This window comes from Oncorhynchus mykiss, chromosome 19 (assembly GCF_013265735.2).
Source record: "Oncorhynchus mykiss isolate Arlee chromosome 19, USDA_OmykA_1.1, whole genome shotgun sequence".
Lineage (NCBI taxonomy): Eukaryota > Metazoa > Chordata > Actinopteri > Salmoniformes > Salmonidae > Oncorhynchus > Oncorhynchus mykiss.
Genome location: NC_048583.1, coordinates 50,576,110 through 50,590,934, shown reverse-complemented (window position 1 = coordinate 50,590,934; position 14,825 = coordinate 50,576,110). Strand labels below are relative to the sequence as shown.

At 43.0% G+C, this 14,825-nt stretch overlaps 2 protein-coding genes across 2 annotated transcripts in view; both read left to right on the top strand.

Moving 5' to 3' along the window:
• LOC110498379 (frizzled-3) overlaps positions 1-8,222 on the top strand; it is a 42,609-nt gene extending 34,387 nt beyond the window's left edge. Inside the window, exons 7-10 of the mRNA XM_036955028.1 lie at positions 4,111-4,259; positions 5,065-5,176; positions 5,286-5,473; positions 5,809-8,222. Of these exons, the coding sequence (XP_036810923.1) occupies positions 4,111-4,259; positions 5,065-5,176; positions 5,286-5,473; positions 5,809-6,019 (660 nt within the window). The 3' untranslated portion in view covers positions 6,020-8,222. The remainder of the gene's footprint in view (positions 1-4,110; positions 4,260-5,064; positions 5,177-5,285; positions 5,474-5,808) is intronic.
• A 309-nt stretch (positions 8,223-8,531) lies between these two features.
• LOC118941489 lies at positions 8,532-13,290 on the top strand. Its single transcript, XM_036955027.1, has 4 exons — positions 8,532-8,739; positions 12,180-12,356; positions 12,459-12,708; positions 12,878-13,290. The coding sequence occupies exons 1-4, from the start codon at positions 8,737-8,739 to the stop codon at positions 12,898-12,900; spliced, it is 453 nt and encodes a 150-aa protein (XP_036810922.1). The 5' UTR covers positions 8,532-8,736; the 3' UTR covers positions 12,901-13,290.
• The last annotated feature ends 1,535 nt before the right edge of the window (positions 13,291-14,825 follow it).

Genomic DNA, 14,825 nt, shown 5'->3' with positions numbered 1-14,825 from the left:
ACTTGTGGAGGTATACAATATTTTTCTGAGGTTTTGGCTGATTTCTTTTGATTTTCCAAGGATGTCAAGCAAAGAGGCCCTGAACTTGACGGTAGGCCTTGAAATACATCCACAGGTACACCTCCAAATGACTCAAATTATGTCAATTAGAAGCTTCTAAAGTGATGACATAATTTTCTGGAATTTTCCAAGCTTTTTAAAGGCACAGTCAACTTAGTGTATGTAAACTTCTGACTCACTGGAATTGTAATACAGTGAATTATAAGTGAAATAATCTGTCTGTAAACAATTGTTGGAAAAATGACTTGTGTCATGCACAAAGTAGATGTCCTAACCGACTTGCCAAAACTATAGTTTGTTAACAAGACATTTGTGGAGTGGTTGAAAAACAAGTTTTAATGATTACAACCTGAGTGTACGTAAACTTCCGACTTCAACTGTATGTAAATATTTCGAACATTTCTAAAACCTGTTTTCGCTTTGTCATTATGGGGTACTGTGTGTCGATTGATGATGATTTTTATGTATTTAATCCATTTTAGAATACAACTTAACAAAATGTGGGAAAAGTCATGGGGTCTGAATACATTTCCGAATTCATTGTATTGACTCAAGACATTTTAACTTTTCATTTATATTTAACTATTTCTAAAAACATAATTCTACTTTGACATGATGGGGTATTGTGCATAGGCCAGTGATGAACAATCTCAATATAATACATTTTAAAATCAGGCAGTAAAACAACAAAATGTGGAAAAAGGAAATGGGTGTGAATTCATCCTGAAGTCACTGCAAGTTTAGAGGTATTTTTCTCTCTCGCTCTCTGTTTCTCTGTCTGTCTCTGTCTCTCTCTGTCTCTCTTTCTCCCTCTCTGTCTCTCTCTGTTTCTCTGTCTGTCTCTGTCTCTCTCTGTCTCTCTTTCTCCCTCTCTGTCTCTCTCTGTCTCTCTATTAATCTCTGTCTCTCTCTGTCTCTTTCTCTCTCTCTGTCTGCTAGTTTACTGCTCCTATTACCAGTCCCTCTCTAGTTAGTTTTCTGTAACCCACACATTGTAACGTTACTCTGCCCAACCCAACTCCATGGCATCAAGTTTCCTCCACTCTGTGGAGGCTTTGTAGTGCTCCCTCTTAATTATTAAGCACCTGGTGTGTGTGTGTCTGTGTGTCTGTGTGTCTGTGTGTGTGTTAGAGCTGGCACAATTACCGTGTAACCGTAAAAAAAACATTTTTGGTAACGAACTGCTGACTGAAGATTGACGAAACTTTGTTGCTCCTAGCTGAAACAACTCACTGGGCACAGATGTCAGTTCAATATCTAGTTTTGATTTACATTTGGTAGATTTTTCAACTAACATGAATTGAATGTAAAATCAACAAAAAAATTTACCATCTCGTTTGATCCAACCAATCAGTTTTTCACGCCGATTCAACGTCATCACATCAATTTTTTGGTGGTTGAAATGAGGTGGAAACAACGTTGATTCCACCAGTTTTGCCAAGTGGGAAGCAAGGTGTTGTAGCAAACGAGCACACATAAAAGGCTGCAAGCAAGGTGCAGCACTAGCACACATTGAACAGGTTTGGAACCTCTAACCCTGGCAATTTGGCTGGTAAACTCATGGATACACTCGCAATGGCTGCCTGGTATTGTGATGCAATAATTTCCATGGTAATGTAGAATGTTCATTCAAATGATTGGTATCAACAAACCACAGCACATACTTCCTGATTTGACTTCCTGCTTTGCTCCTAGGTGGAAAATGGGAAGGTAAAGACAACGTAATAATTCCATGCTGAAGCATTAGAAAATTAAAACATTAATGGGACCAGCGCTGTTGCTGGATTCTACAGGATTAGCCTTGAAAACGTGACCAGCGGTCAGAAAATCCAGTAATAACGTGGCTATAGATTCTTCTATTTTTTATGAACAGAATGACAGTTATAATATGTGTTCGCTGAGTAGTTAGCTGAAATTCAATACGATTGTGTTTACTTTTCACTTTGATGCCAAACTTTCTGTACTGCTACCATTCACTCCCAGTCATTCTGAATGCAGAAGCTGGTCCCTTGTTAAATAGTTCTGGCATGGTTCCCCAACTAGCGGCCCAACTGGCGGCCCAACCAGCTGCCCAACTGGCGGCCCAACCAGCTGCCCAACTGGCGGCCCAACCAGCTGCCCAACTGGCGGCCCAACCAGCTGCCCAACTGGCGGCCCAACTGGCTGCCCAACTAGCGGCCCAACTGGCTGCCCAACTAGCGGCCCAACTGGCTGCCCAATTGGCTGCCCAACTGGCGGCCCAACTGGCTGCCCAACTGGCGGCCCAACTGGCTGCCCAACTGGCTGCCCAACTGGCTGCCCAACTGGCGGCCCAACTGGCGGCCCAACTGGCGGCCCAACTGGCTGCCCAACTGGCGGCCCAACTGGCGGCCCAACTGGCTGCCCAACTGGCTGCCCAACTAGTGGCCCAACTGGCGGCCCAACTAGTGGCCCAACTGGCGGCTCAACTGGCGGCTCAACTGGCGGCTCAACTGGCTGCCCAACTGGCGGCCCAACTGGCGGCCCAACTGGCTGCCCAACTGGCGGCCCAACTGGCTGCCCAACTGGCTGCCCAACTGGTGGTTTTATTTGGCCCCTCGAGTTTTCTGATGGAAAACAATGATATACAGTACCAGACAAAAGTTTGGACACACCTGCTCATTCAAGGGTTTTTCCCTCAGGCCTTATTGCTTAATTATAACAGCTGTGCTTACACAGTCTCTGTTATACACACACCAACCACACACCGCACACAGATTACCAGGTGGCGAAAGCCTTTCATCTTCCCGGCCATGTATCAGTTAAAAGTGGACGTGTGTCTGCCACTGCAATAGAGAGAATGTACGTTAGTAGAACAGTTGAGAAGGATGGACATCACAGGAGGTTGGTGGCACCTTCATTTGGGAGGATGGGCTCATGGTAATGGCTGGAGCGGAATATTTGGAATGGTATCAAATATTTCAAACACTTGGTTTCCATATGTTCGATGCCATTCCATTCACTCTGTTCCAGCCATTATTGTGAACATCCTCCCCTCAGCTGCCTCCACTGGTAGACATTACAGCTGCAATAGTACACACATGTCTATCTCGCTCTCTGTCTCTCTCTACATCTGTCTCTCTGTCTCTCTCTCTCTCTCTCTCTCTCTGTGTCTCTCTCTACATCTGTCTCTCTGTCTCTCTCTCTCTCTCTGTGTGTCTCTCTCTACATCTCTCTCTGTCTCTCTCTCTCTCTGTCTCTCTCTACATCTGTCTCTCTGTCTCTCTCTCTCTCTCTGTGTCTCTCTCTACATCTGTCTCTCTTTCTCTCTCTCATAGTATAAAGTTGAATGAATGAAAGTAATATGAGCAGTGATGAGTGTGTGAATGTGTTGGTGTGTATATGGAATATGTGGTACGAGCAGGTGCTCTGACTTTTGTGTCCTCCCTGTGCAGTGACCCTCTCTGCATTCCGTAGTCACACTGGAATTCACATTTTACTCCATGTTATCTGATCGCTCTCCCGGAGGTCGATATGTGTGTGTTTGTTGTTTGTGTGTGTTGTTTGTGTGTGTGTGTGAGTGGCACATTTTAGTGATGTTATTTGTGGCCACAAGAGAAAGTTGTGGTTTTAGACCAGGGGTCTCCAACCCTGTTCCTGGAGAGTTACCCTCGTGTAGGTTTTGTCTCCAACCCCAGTTGTAACTAACCTGGTTCAGCTTATAAACCAGCTAATTATTACAATCAGGTGTGCTAGATTAGGGTTGGACTGGAAACGTACAGGACAGTAGTCTCCAGGAACAAGGTTGGAGAGCCCTGTTTTAGACTACAGGTAGCTAGTCTTTCTCGCTGTCTCTGTGTGCACACATACACACAGACACACACACACAGTCACTGCGCTGGCATGTGGAGTAGAGCAGAAGGGAGGACTGTCTGTGGGCAGTGAGCTGTGCAGTATGAGGAAGAGGACACACACCATCTCACTCTCCTCTCTGTCCTGCCTCTTTTGCTGTGTGTTAGGTTGAATAGTTGTTTTGATGAAATAGCAGATGATTCTGGACTCACTCCCTCAACCCCCTCTTTCTCTGTGTAGGTTAAGCAGACCAGTCGTCCAGACCTGGCCCTGTTCCTCATTAAGTACCTGATGATGCTGGTGGTGGGGATTCCCTCAGTTTTCTGGGTGGGCAGCAAGAAGACCTGCTTCGAATGGGCCAGCTTCCTACACAGACGCAGAAACAAAGAGTAAGCCGGGAGAGAGAAAGCGAGAGAGTGTGTGCTCATGTCTGCGCGTGTATTTTAATGTTTGTGTATTTCTCATTTCAAGCCGGTAATTTCAATACGTAGTAATGTAGAACCACTCGCTAACTTGATAAATTGCAGAAAATATTCAAATGAGCAATTTGACCAACATTTGAATGTGGAATGTCATTAAAAGCCTCGTCATTCCCTCCCTCCTGACACACACACTTCCCATAACCCGGTCTCCATGGTGATTAGGCTATTTTCTGTGCCTGTTCTCCCACCCTCAACAACACCCTCCTCCTCCACTCACCCCATCAATCTCTCCTCCCTCCCACTCCTCCATATCTCCATCTCCTCTCTGCAATTCTCTCATCCTTCTACCTTCCCTCTCTCCCTGCCCTCTTCTGTGTATCACTCCCTTTCTTCCCTTCTCTCCGCCATCCCTTTTCTTTCGGCTTGCCCTTCTCCTTCCCTCTCTCCTCCTCCTCTCCCCTTCCTCCCTCCCTTCTCCTCTCCCCTTCCTCCCTCCTCCTCTCCCCTCCCTTCCCCTCCCTTCTCCTCTCCCCTCCCCTCCCTCCATCCCTCCTTCCCCCTCTCACTTCATCCTCCCCTCCCTCCCACCCCTTCCACTCATTTCCTGCCCTCCCATGCCCCTCCCTCTCTCCTCCTTTCCCTCCCCTTCCACTCATTTCCTACCCTCCCATGCCTCTCTCTTCCCCTCCCTCCCCCTCTCACTCCCTCCCCCTTCACCCCTTTACCCCTCTCACCCACTTCCTCCTCTCTCCCTGCACTCCTCCCTCCACAGTAGTGGGGTGAATGAGAGCAGACAGGTGCTCCAGGAGCCAGACTTTGCCCAGTCTCTACTGAGGGACCCCCACACCCCCATCATCAGGAAATCACGGGGAACGTCCACCCAGGTATGACTGGCACCATGACCTTATCATAAAACATGGCCCTAACCATAATTCATAATGTAATATAATATGATATCACTAATTGTTTTTCATTCCTAATCCTCCTCCCCAGGGCACCTCCACCCATGCCTCCTCCACTCACCTGGCCATCCTGGACGAGCCTGACGACCCTAGACACGCCCCTGATGACCGCAGACCAATCCACTCACTGGGCCACGCCTCCTCCACCCGCAGCAAGGCTGGCAGCGTGCACAGCAAGACCAGTTACCATGGCAGTCTACATCGCTCCCGAGACGGACGGTAGGAGAGTGAGAGAGAAGTTTGAAAGGAGGGAGAGAGGGTTGGCTACGGATGCCACTATATATGAGCCGTTTTTATAATCAAAGATGAATACATGATGAAACTGGATTCAGGCTTTCCAAAGCCTATTGTAGTTATGGCACTTCAAGAGATCCTTTTCTGTAGACAGCTGCTAATCTATCTGTTATTAACAGTTCTATACCTGAGATAAAATCACCTGGCTGTAGATTAGAGAGCACAGCTGGCATACATGTTGGTGTGGATGTGTGTGTTGTACATAAAGTTGTGAACTACTGAACTAACGTCTCCTCCCCTTCTCTTTCCCCTACGCCCAGCTACACCCCCTGTAGTTACCGAGGCGGCGAGGAGCGCACTCTACCCCGCCACGACCACCTGCTGTCCACTCACAGCAGCCTCCACGGTCTGGATGCCCAATCACAGCACAGCAGCCAGTGTGATCTCTCCGTGGCCACACCCACCCTTATCACCCACGGGACGAGCTTCGGCCGCGTCACTAATAATGGTGACAATGGAGCCAGCGCCTGACCGGAAACAGGAAATTATGTCATCACTGCTGAACAGGAAGTTGTCAGTTGTCCCGCTCCCCACCTTTGACATACACACAGGTCCCTCCCATTCAGGAGGAATGTGTGAGAGAGGAAGTGGGGCCTTCAGTTTGACTGACAGATGGATCACTCCTGGACAGCTTTTCACAGAGGTTGCTAAGTAGCGAGATGCTAACCCTCAATCAGTCAGTTGGACTTGGATTGGACTCTCTATAGAGGGAATGGCTTCATGGCCAGAAAGCCAGCGCACTGAATGAATGAATGAGGGGGATTGTGTGTGTACTCTGATACACACCAAGAGACCCAGAGATGAGCTGATAAGGTCTACTCTGTGTGTGTGTTACAGTGCTCTTTTGCTGTGGTTGTGAAACAAGACTATTATATTTTTTTATACTGTGAAGATTGGCTGTGAGTACTGCTTAAAATATGAGCGTGAGTGTACTTGTAGTGCAGTACTATACTCCCACCTGGTGGAGAGAAACTATAGAAGCTAGGAGAGATCAATGCCTAGGCCCGACTTCCTAGGCACTCCTGTAGGTCAGTAAGGATGAATAGGGTTCAATAATAAGGTCATTTCTTCAACTTGTCTTATGATATGATAGGTGAAAAACATTTGGGGCCGTATTGCTTCAGAAGTGCGTAGGGAATAGTTGCTAGGGATCGATTTGGGATTCAGAAAGTTAGGGAAAAATAGGGAAGGACAGATGGAGGTTGGAGTAGTGCTTATTTTGCTGCTGCTTCAGAGCTAAGCAGAGAGGAATGTGGGGGACCTTTTAAAGGGGATGGGAGGGGGGGTGTATCCAAAGTTTTTGCTATTGACAAGCGCTGTGTGAAACAACAGAGGATCTGTACCCCTAACACTGGAAGAAAGGACTACTGGAAGAATGCACTGGGGAGGAAGAGGAATACACTGGGGAGGAGGAGGAATACAATGGGGAGGAGGAGGAATACACTGGGGAGGAGGAGGAAAAAAGGAAAATTGATAATATGGGAAAGATTGTGCTTGTGTTTACTGGTGTTTCTCCTGTCTTTCTGTATCCGTCTCTCACTCACACACATAAAACTGCAGTAGACTTCTCCATTATGGTCATCAGGTGATTTTCTCACAACCCCTCAAAATCTCTCAGCCTAGCTCACCCCTACCCTCAGCCTTACCTGTGAACAAACACACACGCAAACCTACATACACACACACACTCCAATGTACACTAAACCCTCCCTTGCCTCTAACCCAGCCTACCTCATCAGTCCAGAGGTACCTTAAACCACACCTGCCACTCCTCAGTCACCTCAGACTGCTGCTATTGTGTGTCTTTGTAATACACTGCTGCTCGTGTGTGTGTGTGTGTGTGTGTGTGTGTGTGTGTGTGTGTGTGTGTGTGTGTGTGTGTGTGTGTGTGTGTGTGTGTGTGTGTGTACACTGTCAATCTCCGGAGTTCTTCTTTGGTGTTTTTCCACCTGATGCCTAATACTTTACCCATGATGCTTCACCACACTGAGTTGCACCTCAAAGACGTGTCCACTGGGTACCTCAAGATGCAACACGTTCCTCTCTGTGTCTGTCTGTCTGTAGTGTGTTCCTGAGCAAAGTCGCATATTTTTGCATGTCAAACACCCAAATATCCTTGTTCTGTGCCCGCTTGTGTGATTGACTGTGCTTCTCCCAGTTACCTCCTCACTCTCACTCATTCCCTTTCAGTCTCTAAAGCTCTCCTGCCTGCTGTCATGGTAGAAGTTGCCCTTACCCACAATCATAACCTAAACCGTGGTCCTCGAGTGTCCAGATATTGCATGATTTAATTCCCAACTAAGCACCTCAATTATCTGACTACTGGTCTGGTCACCTCATGGAATGTTGAGGGATTAATTGATCAATATCAATGATTGGCTACATTTAACCTACATGTCCAAAGCAGATAATCAATTCCTTTTCAATTCCAGTAAATTCAGAAAGTAAACAAAATTCCAATTCCAAATTCTCCTAATTGAAAATCATGACAGAGAATTGGAATTTCTGTGTTCTTCCTGAATTGACAGGAATTGACCCCAACCCTGATTCCAAGACCAGGATTTGCTACCCAGGATGAGGGACAATTTGTTCTACCTACTCCTCTTGCTGTAAGTCTATCTCTGTTCACATCACAGCTTTCCTAAAAAATAAAATAAAATATTGAGCACTTTAACTCTATGGCTAGCTCTGTCAATGTGTGTAGATGTCAAGTTGAGTTGTAGAGTTATGCAAGAATTGCAATAAAGTTTTTGTATGAAAGTGTTTGCGATGTTGGGGTGTGTTTTGGTTAATCTTTGTGTGGTTATGTATACAACACTGCTGGGCCATCTCTCTCTCTTGTAAATATTGGACCGTGAAGTCAAGATATTTTGGGCTCTATACCTAAGCACCTTTTGATTTAATATGTCAACTAGAAACAAATGAAGCCTACATGATGTCAGTTAGTCAAAACAAAAGAAACTCCAGTCCAGGTGGTGGCGGTAATGCATCACAAGCCATGCCAACCGACATGATTATCCACAAGGAAACATCGTTTCGGAGCATGCGGAGAATGCTATTAATTTCGTGGCCTAGTCAAAAAGGTTCCAAACTTTAATTTGCCTATCATTTCGCACCTAATAATAACATAACTACTGTAGCTGCAAACGTGAAACGACCCTACAAAAAAGGACAGCTAATTCAATATCATGGTAAGTAAACAGCATATTTGCACATGGACGCTCTAGTCTAGAGCGCCTGGTTAAATTGTGTTTACGAGCATTTTGTCCAAATGGGCAAACTAGTGAGATGTGTGATACTTGAAAAAAAAGGAAGTTTGCTTCTTTTACTATCATCCTAAATTAAGATATTGAATTATTTTGCCGTCTAATGCATATTACGCTACTTTCCATGATGTGGACAGTGTTACATTACACATGGATGTTTCGGCCACATCGAATTGGGGGGTATTAACCGAATTACACCCGTTTTACCTCAGATTGGTGATGTTACTATTCAAGTTTATTTAATACATGCCAAAATATAAATTGCCTAAAAACAATCTTTGTTTTTGTACTGTCTACTTTGTCATAAGCACTGGGGGGGTCACAGCTCTCAAACCCTAATTGTTCATACATAGGGTTTTCTGTGGTTACATTCGCCCATGGTTGGCTCCATGAGAACTACAATTCCGAAACTGCGTTTTAAGTTTAGAAACGTCAATTATTGCTTTCAAACCGATTTTCTAAACATATGCTGATTTCCCCCTTATCTTTCATATCAGTGAGGTAGGTGGTAATTAACACAGGTGGCCACCTAGGTCTTCCCTAAACAAGCGATGTAACATGGCCGTGTGGAAAAACTAACCCTGTAAAGGTGTGTAGTAATTTAACATGTTTATTGTTATTATTTCTCGCTGATATGAAATAGTTCTTTATGTTTCTAAAACCGTAAGGCAAGCGATGTTTTAACGTTGACGAGTGTCAAAGTCACTTGTCACTGGCCACATATCAATAGACTGATTTTTAAAGTCAAACCATCACTTAAATAGCAACCAGCAGTTGTCACTGTTGATTGGCAGGTCGTTGTTTGTTGACATTAACTAACAGGAAAAGTTGTTTGTTCCATTTTCCTTGATTGCAGCCTCCTGAAATCAACATCTGCCATTCCAAAATATTGATAGAAGCCTTGTACAAATGCTAATCTAACCAATCATGTAGAGGCTATTGCAAGTTTCCATGTGGCCTTTGAATAAGGTTGAAACAGTGCTACACCCCTGTTTGGTCATTTGTTACAAAAATACATTTACACATGCATGTTATTCAATCATTGCACCCACACTACTCTTATGCATTGCCAGGCGCTAAAATAGAAGTTGCTTCTATTTGAACGCAATGCAAGACCTACCTCTCCTCATTGGCTTTTAGAAGCATATACCCACGTGCCATCTCCTCATTGGCTATACCCACGTGGGTGTTTGAAAGATGAACTGAGGTCGATTGTGGTAATACACCTTATTTTGAAAGTGTGTTGCTATCATATAAAGTCCAAAGAAGAAAAGGCCTGGAAGGAGGAGAGATGACTATAAACGTTTCGGTTGATTGTTTTATGTGTGGATTAATTGTCGGAGTAGAGAACCTTGTGCATTTCAGGTAAAATAACTCTGTTTATATTCCAGGCAAATTAGCTAGCAACAGCACGCTAGCTAGCTAAATTGCCATACATGTTTAATGCCTTTCGACCTGTCCCCAAATTAATATAATTGGTTTAGTTTGTTTTGATATTTCAACCGGCGTGTTGTGAGGAGACAAAATCAATTTGCGCATGATGGTGGGTTGGGCATGGTGTTACATTTACGGTGTTGGCGACCCACTTGAATCAAAATGCCGCACTTCAAAATGTAGCTAGCTGTCTTCTACATGTTGTCCTCTAACCAGTGAGGTATACATTATTCCCAGATTCCGTGTGGTTTTTGAGCTGTGTTAACAGGATGTGCAATCCCACTCGTGCAAATTGATTTCAAAGTGATAATTGATATGAGTGATTGACAAAGCAGTGTTTCTTTCTGGTTTGGTGTGTGTGCACTTTAATTAAAAGCTTCTCTTAATTTTTTTTTACAAGTAATATGATTACTGCTGCACATGTACATTACCAGTCAACAGTTTGGACATACACTTTATTTGTTACTGTTTTCTACATTGTAGAATGATAGTGGAAACAAACTATGAAATAACATATGGAATCATGTAGGAATGTCAACTGGCAGCAGCATCCTTTTCAATTAAGACCCAGAGTTATCCCCCCATTTTTACGTTGCTGCTACTGTTTTATTATCTATGCATCATCACTTCACCTCTACCTACATGTACATATTACCTCTTACCTCAACTAACCTTATTTGTTGTTTTTCTATTCTTTTTAAAAATGTATTATATTTATTTTTTATTGAGTAAAGACAAATAAGTGTTAAAGTATTAACTGCATTGTTGGTTAAGGGCTTGTAAGTAAGCATTTCACTATAAGGTCTACTACACCTGTTGTATTCGGTGCATGTGACAAATACAATTTTTGATTTGATATACCAGAAATCACCAGAACGGGTTTGCCCTGCCTTAACATAGGTCGAATTGTAGCTTGCTGGTTGACTTTACAGGAATGTTACCAAGCGAAGCTTGTCCTGGGAGGCTTCCTCCAACAGCCCATAAAGAAAAGATAGCTAGCTAGTGCACTCTTTTGCAGGAATATGATAGCTACTTTTCACCAATGCAAAGACCTTGTTGGGTTTGCTAGCTTATCCTCTTCATGTGTGTGTCATTTCCCAAAGATAAGACTTGGGTTGTTCTTGAATTGTGGTGGAATTTGCACCCCTTGCAACCATGTAAAACACTTTAAAATGACTAACAGTTACAGAACATAAATGTTTTTGTTGATATTGAACTTTTCATCAATGATGTTCAGACATTTTACTAAGGGGTTGGCTTGTCCCAGTAGTTGTAGTGACATGATTTAGGGATATATTATCTATTATTTTGAATGCTAGAATGTAAACCAGTATTTAAATAAATTAAAACAAAGTCTATTCCAAATACCTAATTTAATTTATTACAAAATATAATATGTCCCTTAGTTTTGTCACTGGTGTTTCTGCCTTAAATCGCTCTTTACAAAGAAGGATCCTGAGTATTAACTCTATCGGGGGAGGGGTCTAGAAAAAAATAAGATAATCACATCCTTTTATGTCATAAATTTGATAATTCCATTGACAATTTGGTGTCTATAACCAAAGTGTCAATTGGTGTTACTCAATTTAAATGAAATGACATTGTGATAAAAGTTACTAATCATATTACTTTAGTTATTGATCTTTAAAGGCTTAATGACCTTCAATTTGAGCATCTCTGGTCTCCATAAAATTAGTTTTTTGATTTACCTAAAATGTATTACTACCTTGCTGGTGGCACAATGTTGTCATAAAGGTAAAATATTTAGTCATTAAGCTGCCATATTAGTTGATGTACATTTTTCCAAAATGCCATGTGCCACCGCAATTCAATAATGTCCCTCTTGCTACACCCTTTCAGAAATCTAGTGTTTGTTCTATACAGATATTGAACTTGACAAGCCTACATAATATCTGTTGTTATTATTCTAGGATTGTGAGGACAGTGCCAGCCTGTCTCTTCCCTACCAACCTGATCCTGAACCTACGGTCACACTGGGTCCTGACTGTAACAGTGGAGCTCAGTGCACGTTGCCGCCTCTTGCACTGCTGCTGGAAGACTGCATTAACCTGCTGGGGCCAAATGCAGAGTCTATGAAACTCGAGGAGGTAGCGTAGTAAGCATACATTACAAAATGATGTAGTTCATCAATGTATATTGTTCCATTTGACACCACCTACAGTGTTTGTTTATGTTGTTTTTTATTTTAGGATTGTGAGGACAGTCCCAGCCTGTGTCTTCCCCACCAACCTGATCCCAATTCGCCCCTCAAGAGGGTGACCGTACTGCTGAAGGACTGCAGGAAATTACTGAGTCCTGGCTGTAACAGTGGAGCTCGGAGGATACTGCTGCCTCTCAAGAGAGTTCGAGTACAGCTGGAGGACTGCAGGAAGAAGCTGGGGCCAAATGCACAATCTATACAAGTTGAGGTTGTTGATAGCAGAGGTTCAACTCATCCAGGTAATTGATCAAATTTAGTAAACCTATAAGCATTTATTAATATTACTTTCCTCTAATCGGCACATAAGACGTGTCTTCCTGTGTTTCTAGACTGACCTGTTGACACTTATGTTGGTTTGTTTTGTTGGAAAGTCAATGACTTAGACTTCCCCATGATCTTTGATCTCAGATTTTATGTGGCCCAGAGGGTGACATTTTCCTCACAAAACAGCACTGAACTGTGGAAGACCACATCACAATACTCTGCAGTGTGGTAAAGTTAGTAATACATTTTTTTTAAATTCAAGCTCTAGTTGCAGTATTAAATTACTGCCTTATGTACTGTCTTGACTTGTGTCAAAATGCTTTTTATGCATGGGACAAATGTCACCATGGTCCTTTCTAATTATTTTAAATGTTGTTCAATGCTTATCTTGTCTGGCTTGTTATTACTGTGATCTTGTTGAAATGATTTAACTGATTTAGTTGAATCTGGTTTAGTTATTCATAGTGAATGTGTTTTTGGATAAACCGACAGACCTATGTGTTTAATTTAGATGTAAAATAAAAGATTTCCACGAAAGTGTAAAACTCTTTTCCTCATCCCTGATTTTCAGTTTGATTTGTTTTATTAGATAGTGAAACAGTGATATACATCTGCCTTACATACAGAGAGGCTAGGCTACACCATCAAAGCCATCACTTCAAAGACTTCCATGAATACATCCATCAATATATTCAGTCACAACCTCCTGAAGCAAAGACTCCTAGTTCTATCATATTCAAATTCCACATGAACATAATTGAACTTAAGTGATTCTTGTGGAAAAAAAATAAGCAACAAAGTTAAACTAATTTGATTTAAGAGTAATTGTCAGACTGAGTAAATGTAATCCCGTTTATTATTCAAAGGTCAACATTTAAACTATTTCGAGAATTTGCTAAGATCTGACAGCCTCAAAGCTCAATGGAATCAGTATTTGTGTTCTGTCCTGGCCACAGAAAAGAATGTCAGGAGGTACACTAGGAGGAGTTTCCCATTGAAAGTGTGAGATGTAGATGGAGCACTTCTCATGTCTCAGGGTCTGGTCAGACTACAGCACCCTGTGTCTCTCCATGGCTTCTCCTGGATCTTCTTTGGTCTCTGAACTTCTCCCAGCCTCAGCTATAGAACTCAGAGGACCTTGGGGATGGGGTTCTATAACTCTGACCCAAACGCAGAGCGGTGTTCAGATGCTGTGGGTGATGTCAGGGAGTCGTATGCAGAGCTTCTCCGAGACTGCTCAGAAATGTCATCTCCACTCACAGTGGAACAAAACAATGGCGGTCTACATGTTTCTCAGCGGATGGGAGCTGGGCAATTGACAATACTAAGAATATAGATTCTGCTCCAGGGTTAGTCAGAACTGTAACGCTCACTGTTTGGATCAAATATATCTTTGCTCCTTGCTCTCAACTTCTTTAGACCCTAGTCTCTGCTTCCTGTGGGTCCTGAGCTGGTCTGACTCTGTGGTGGATCTATAGGAAAACAACTATGGTCAAATTCTTAAATACGTTTTCAGAATGTCTGATCATTTTCTTGCCTTTGCATCTGGATTTCATATCTTAGACCCACTTTTGCAAAACTTGAAATACAATAAAGTATTTAGACATCTTACCTTTTTCCATATTTTGTTACATTACAGCCTTATACTAAAATGGATTAAATAGATTTTTTTCCCTTGGTCAATATACGCACAATACCTGATAATGACAAAACAAAACATTTAATAAAACTAACAAACATTTACGTAAGTATTCAGACCCTTTACTCAGTACTTTGTTGACGCACCTTTGGCAACGATTACAGCATCGAGTCTTCTTGTGTATGACGCTACAAGTTTGGCACACCTGTATTTGGGGAGTTTCTCCCATTATTCTCTGCAGATCCTCTCAAGCTCTGTCAGGTTGGATGGGGAGCGTTGCTGCACAGATATTTTCAGGTCTCTCCAGAGATGTTCGATCGGGTTCAGACACTTATCCGACGCCACTTCTGCGTTGTCTTGGCTGTGTGCCCCTGTCAAGGATGTCTCTGTACTTCGCTCCATTCATCTTTCCATCGATCCTGACTAGTCTCCCAGTCTCTGCCTCTGAAAAAC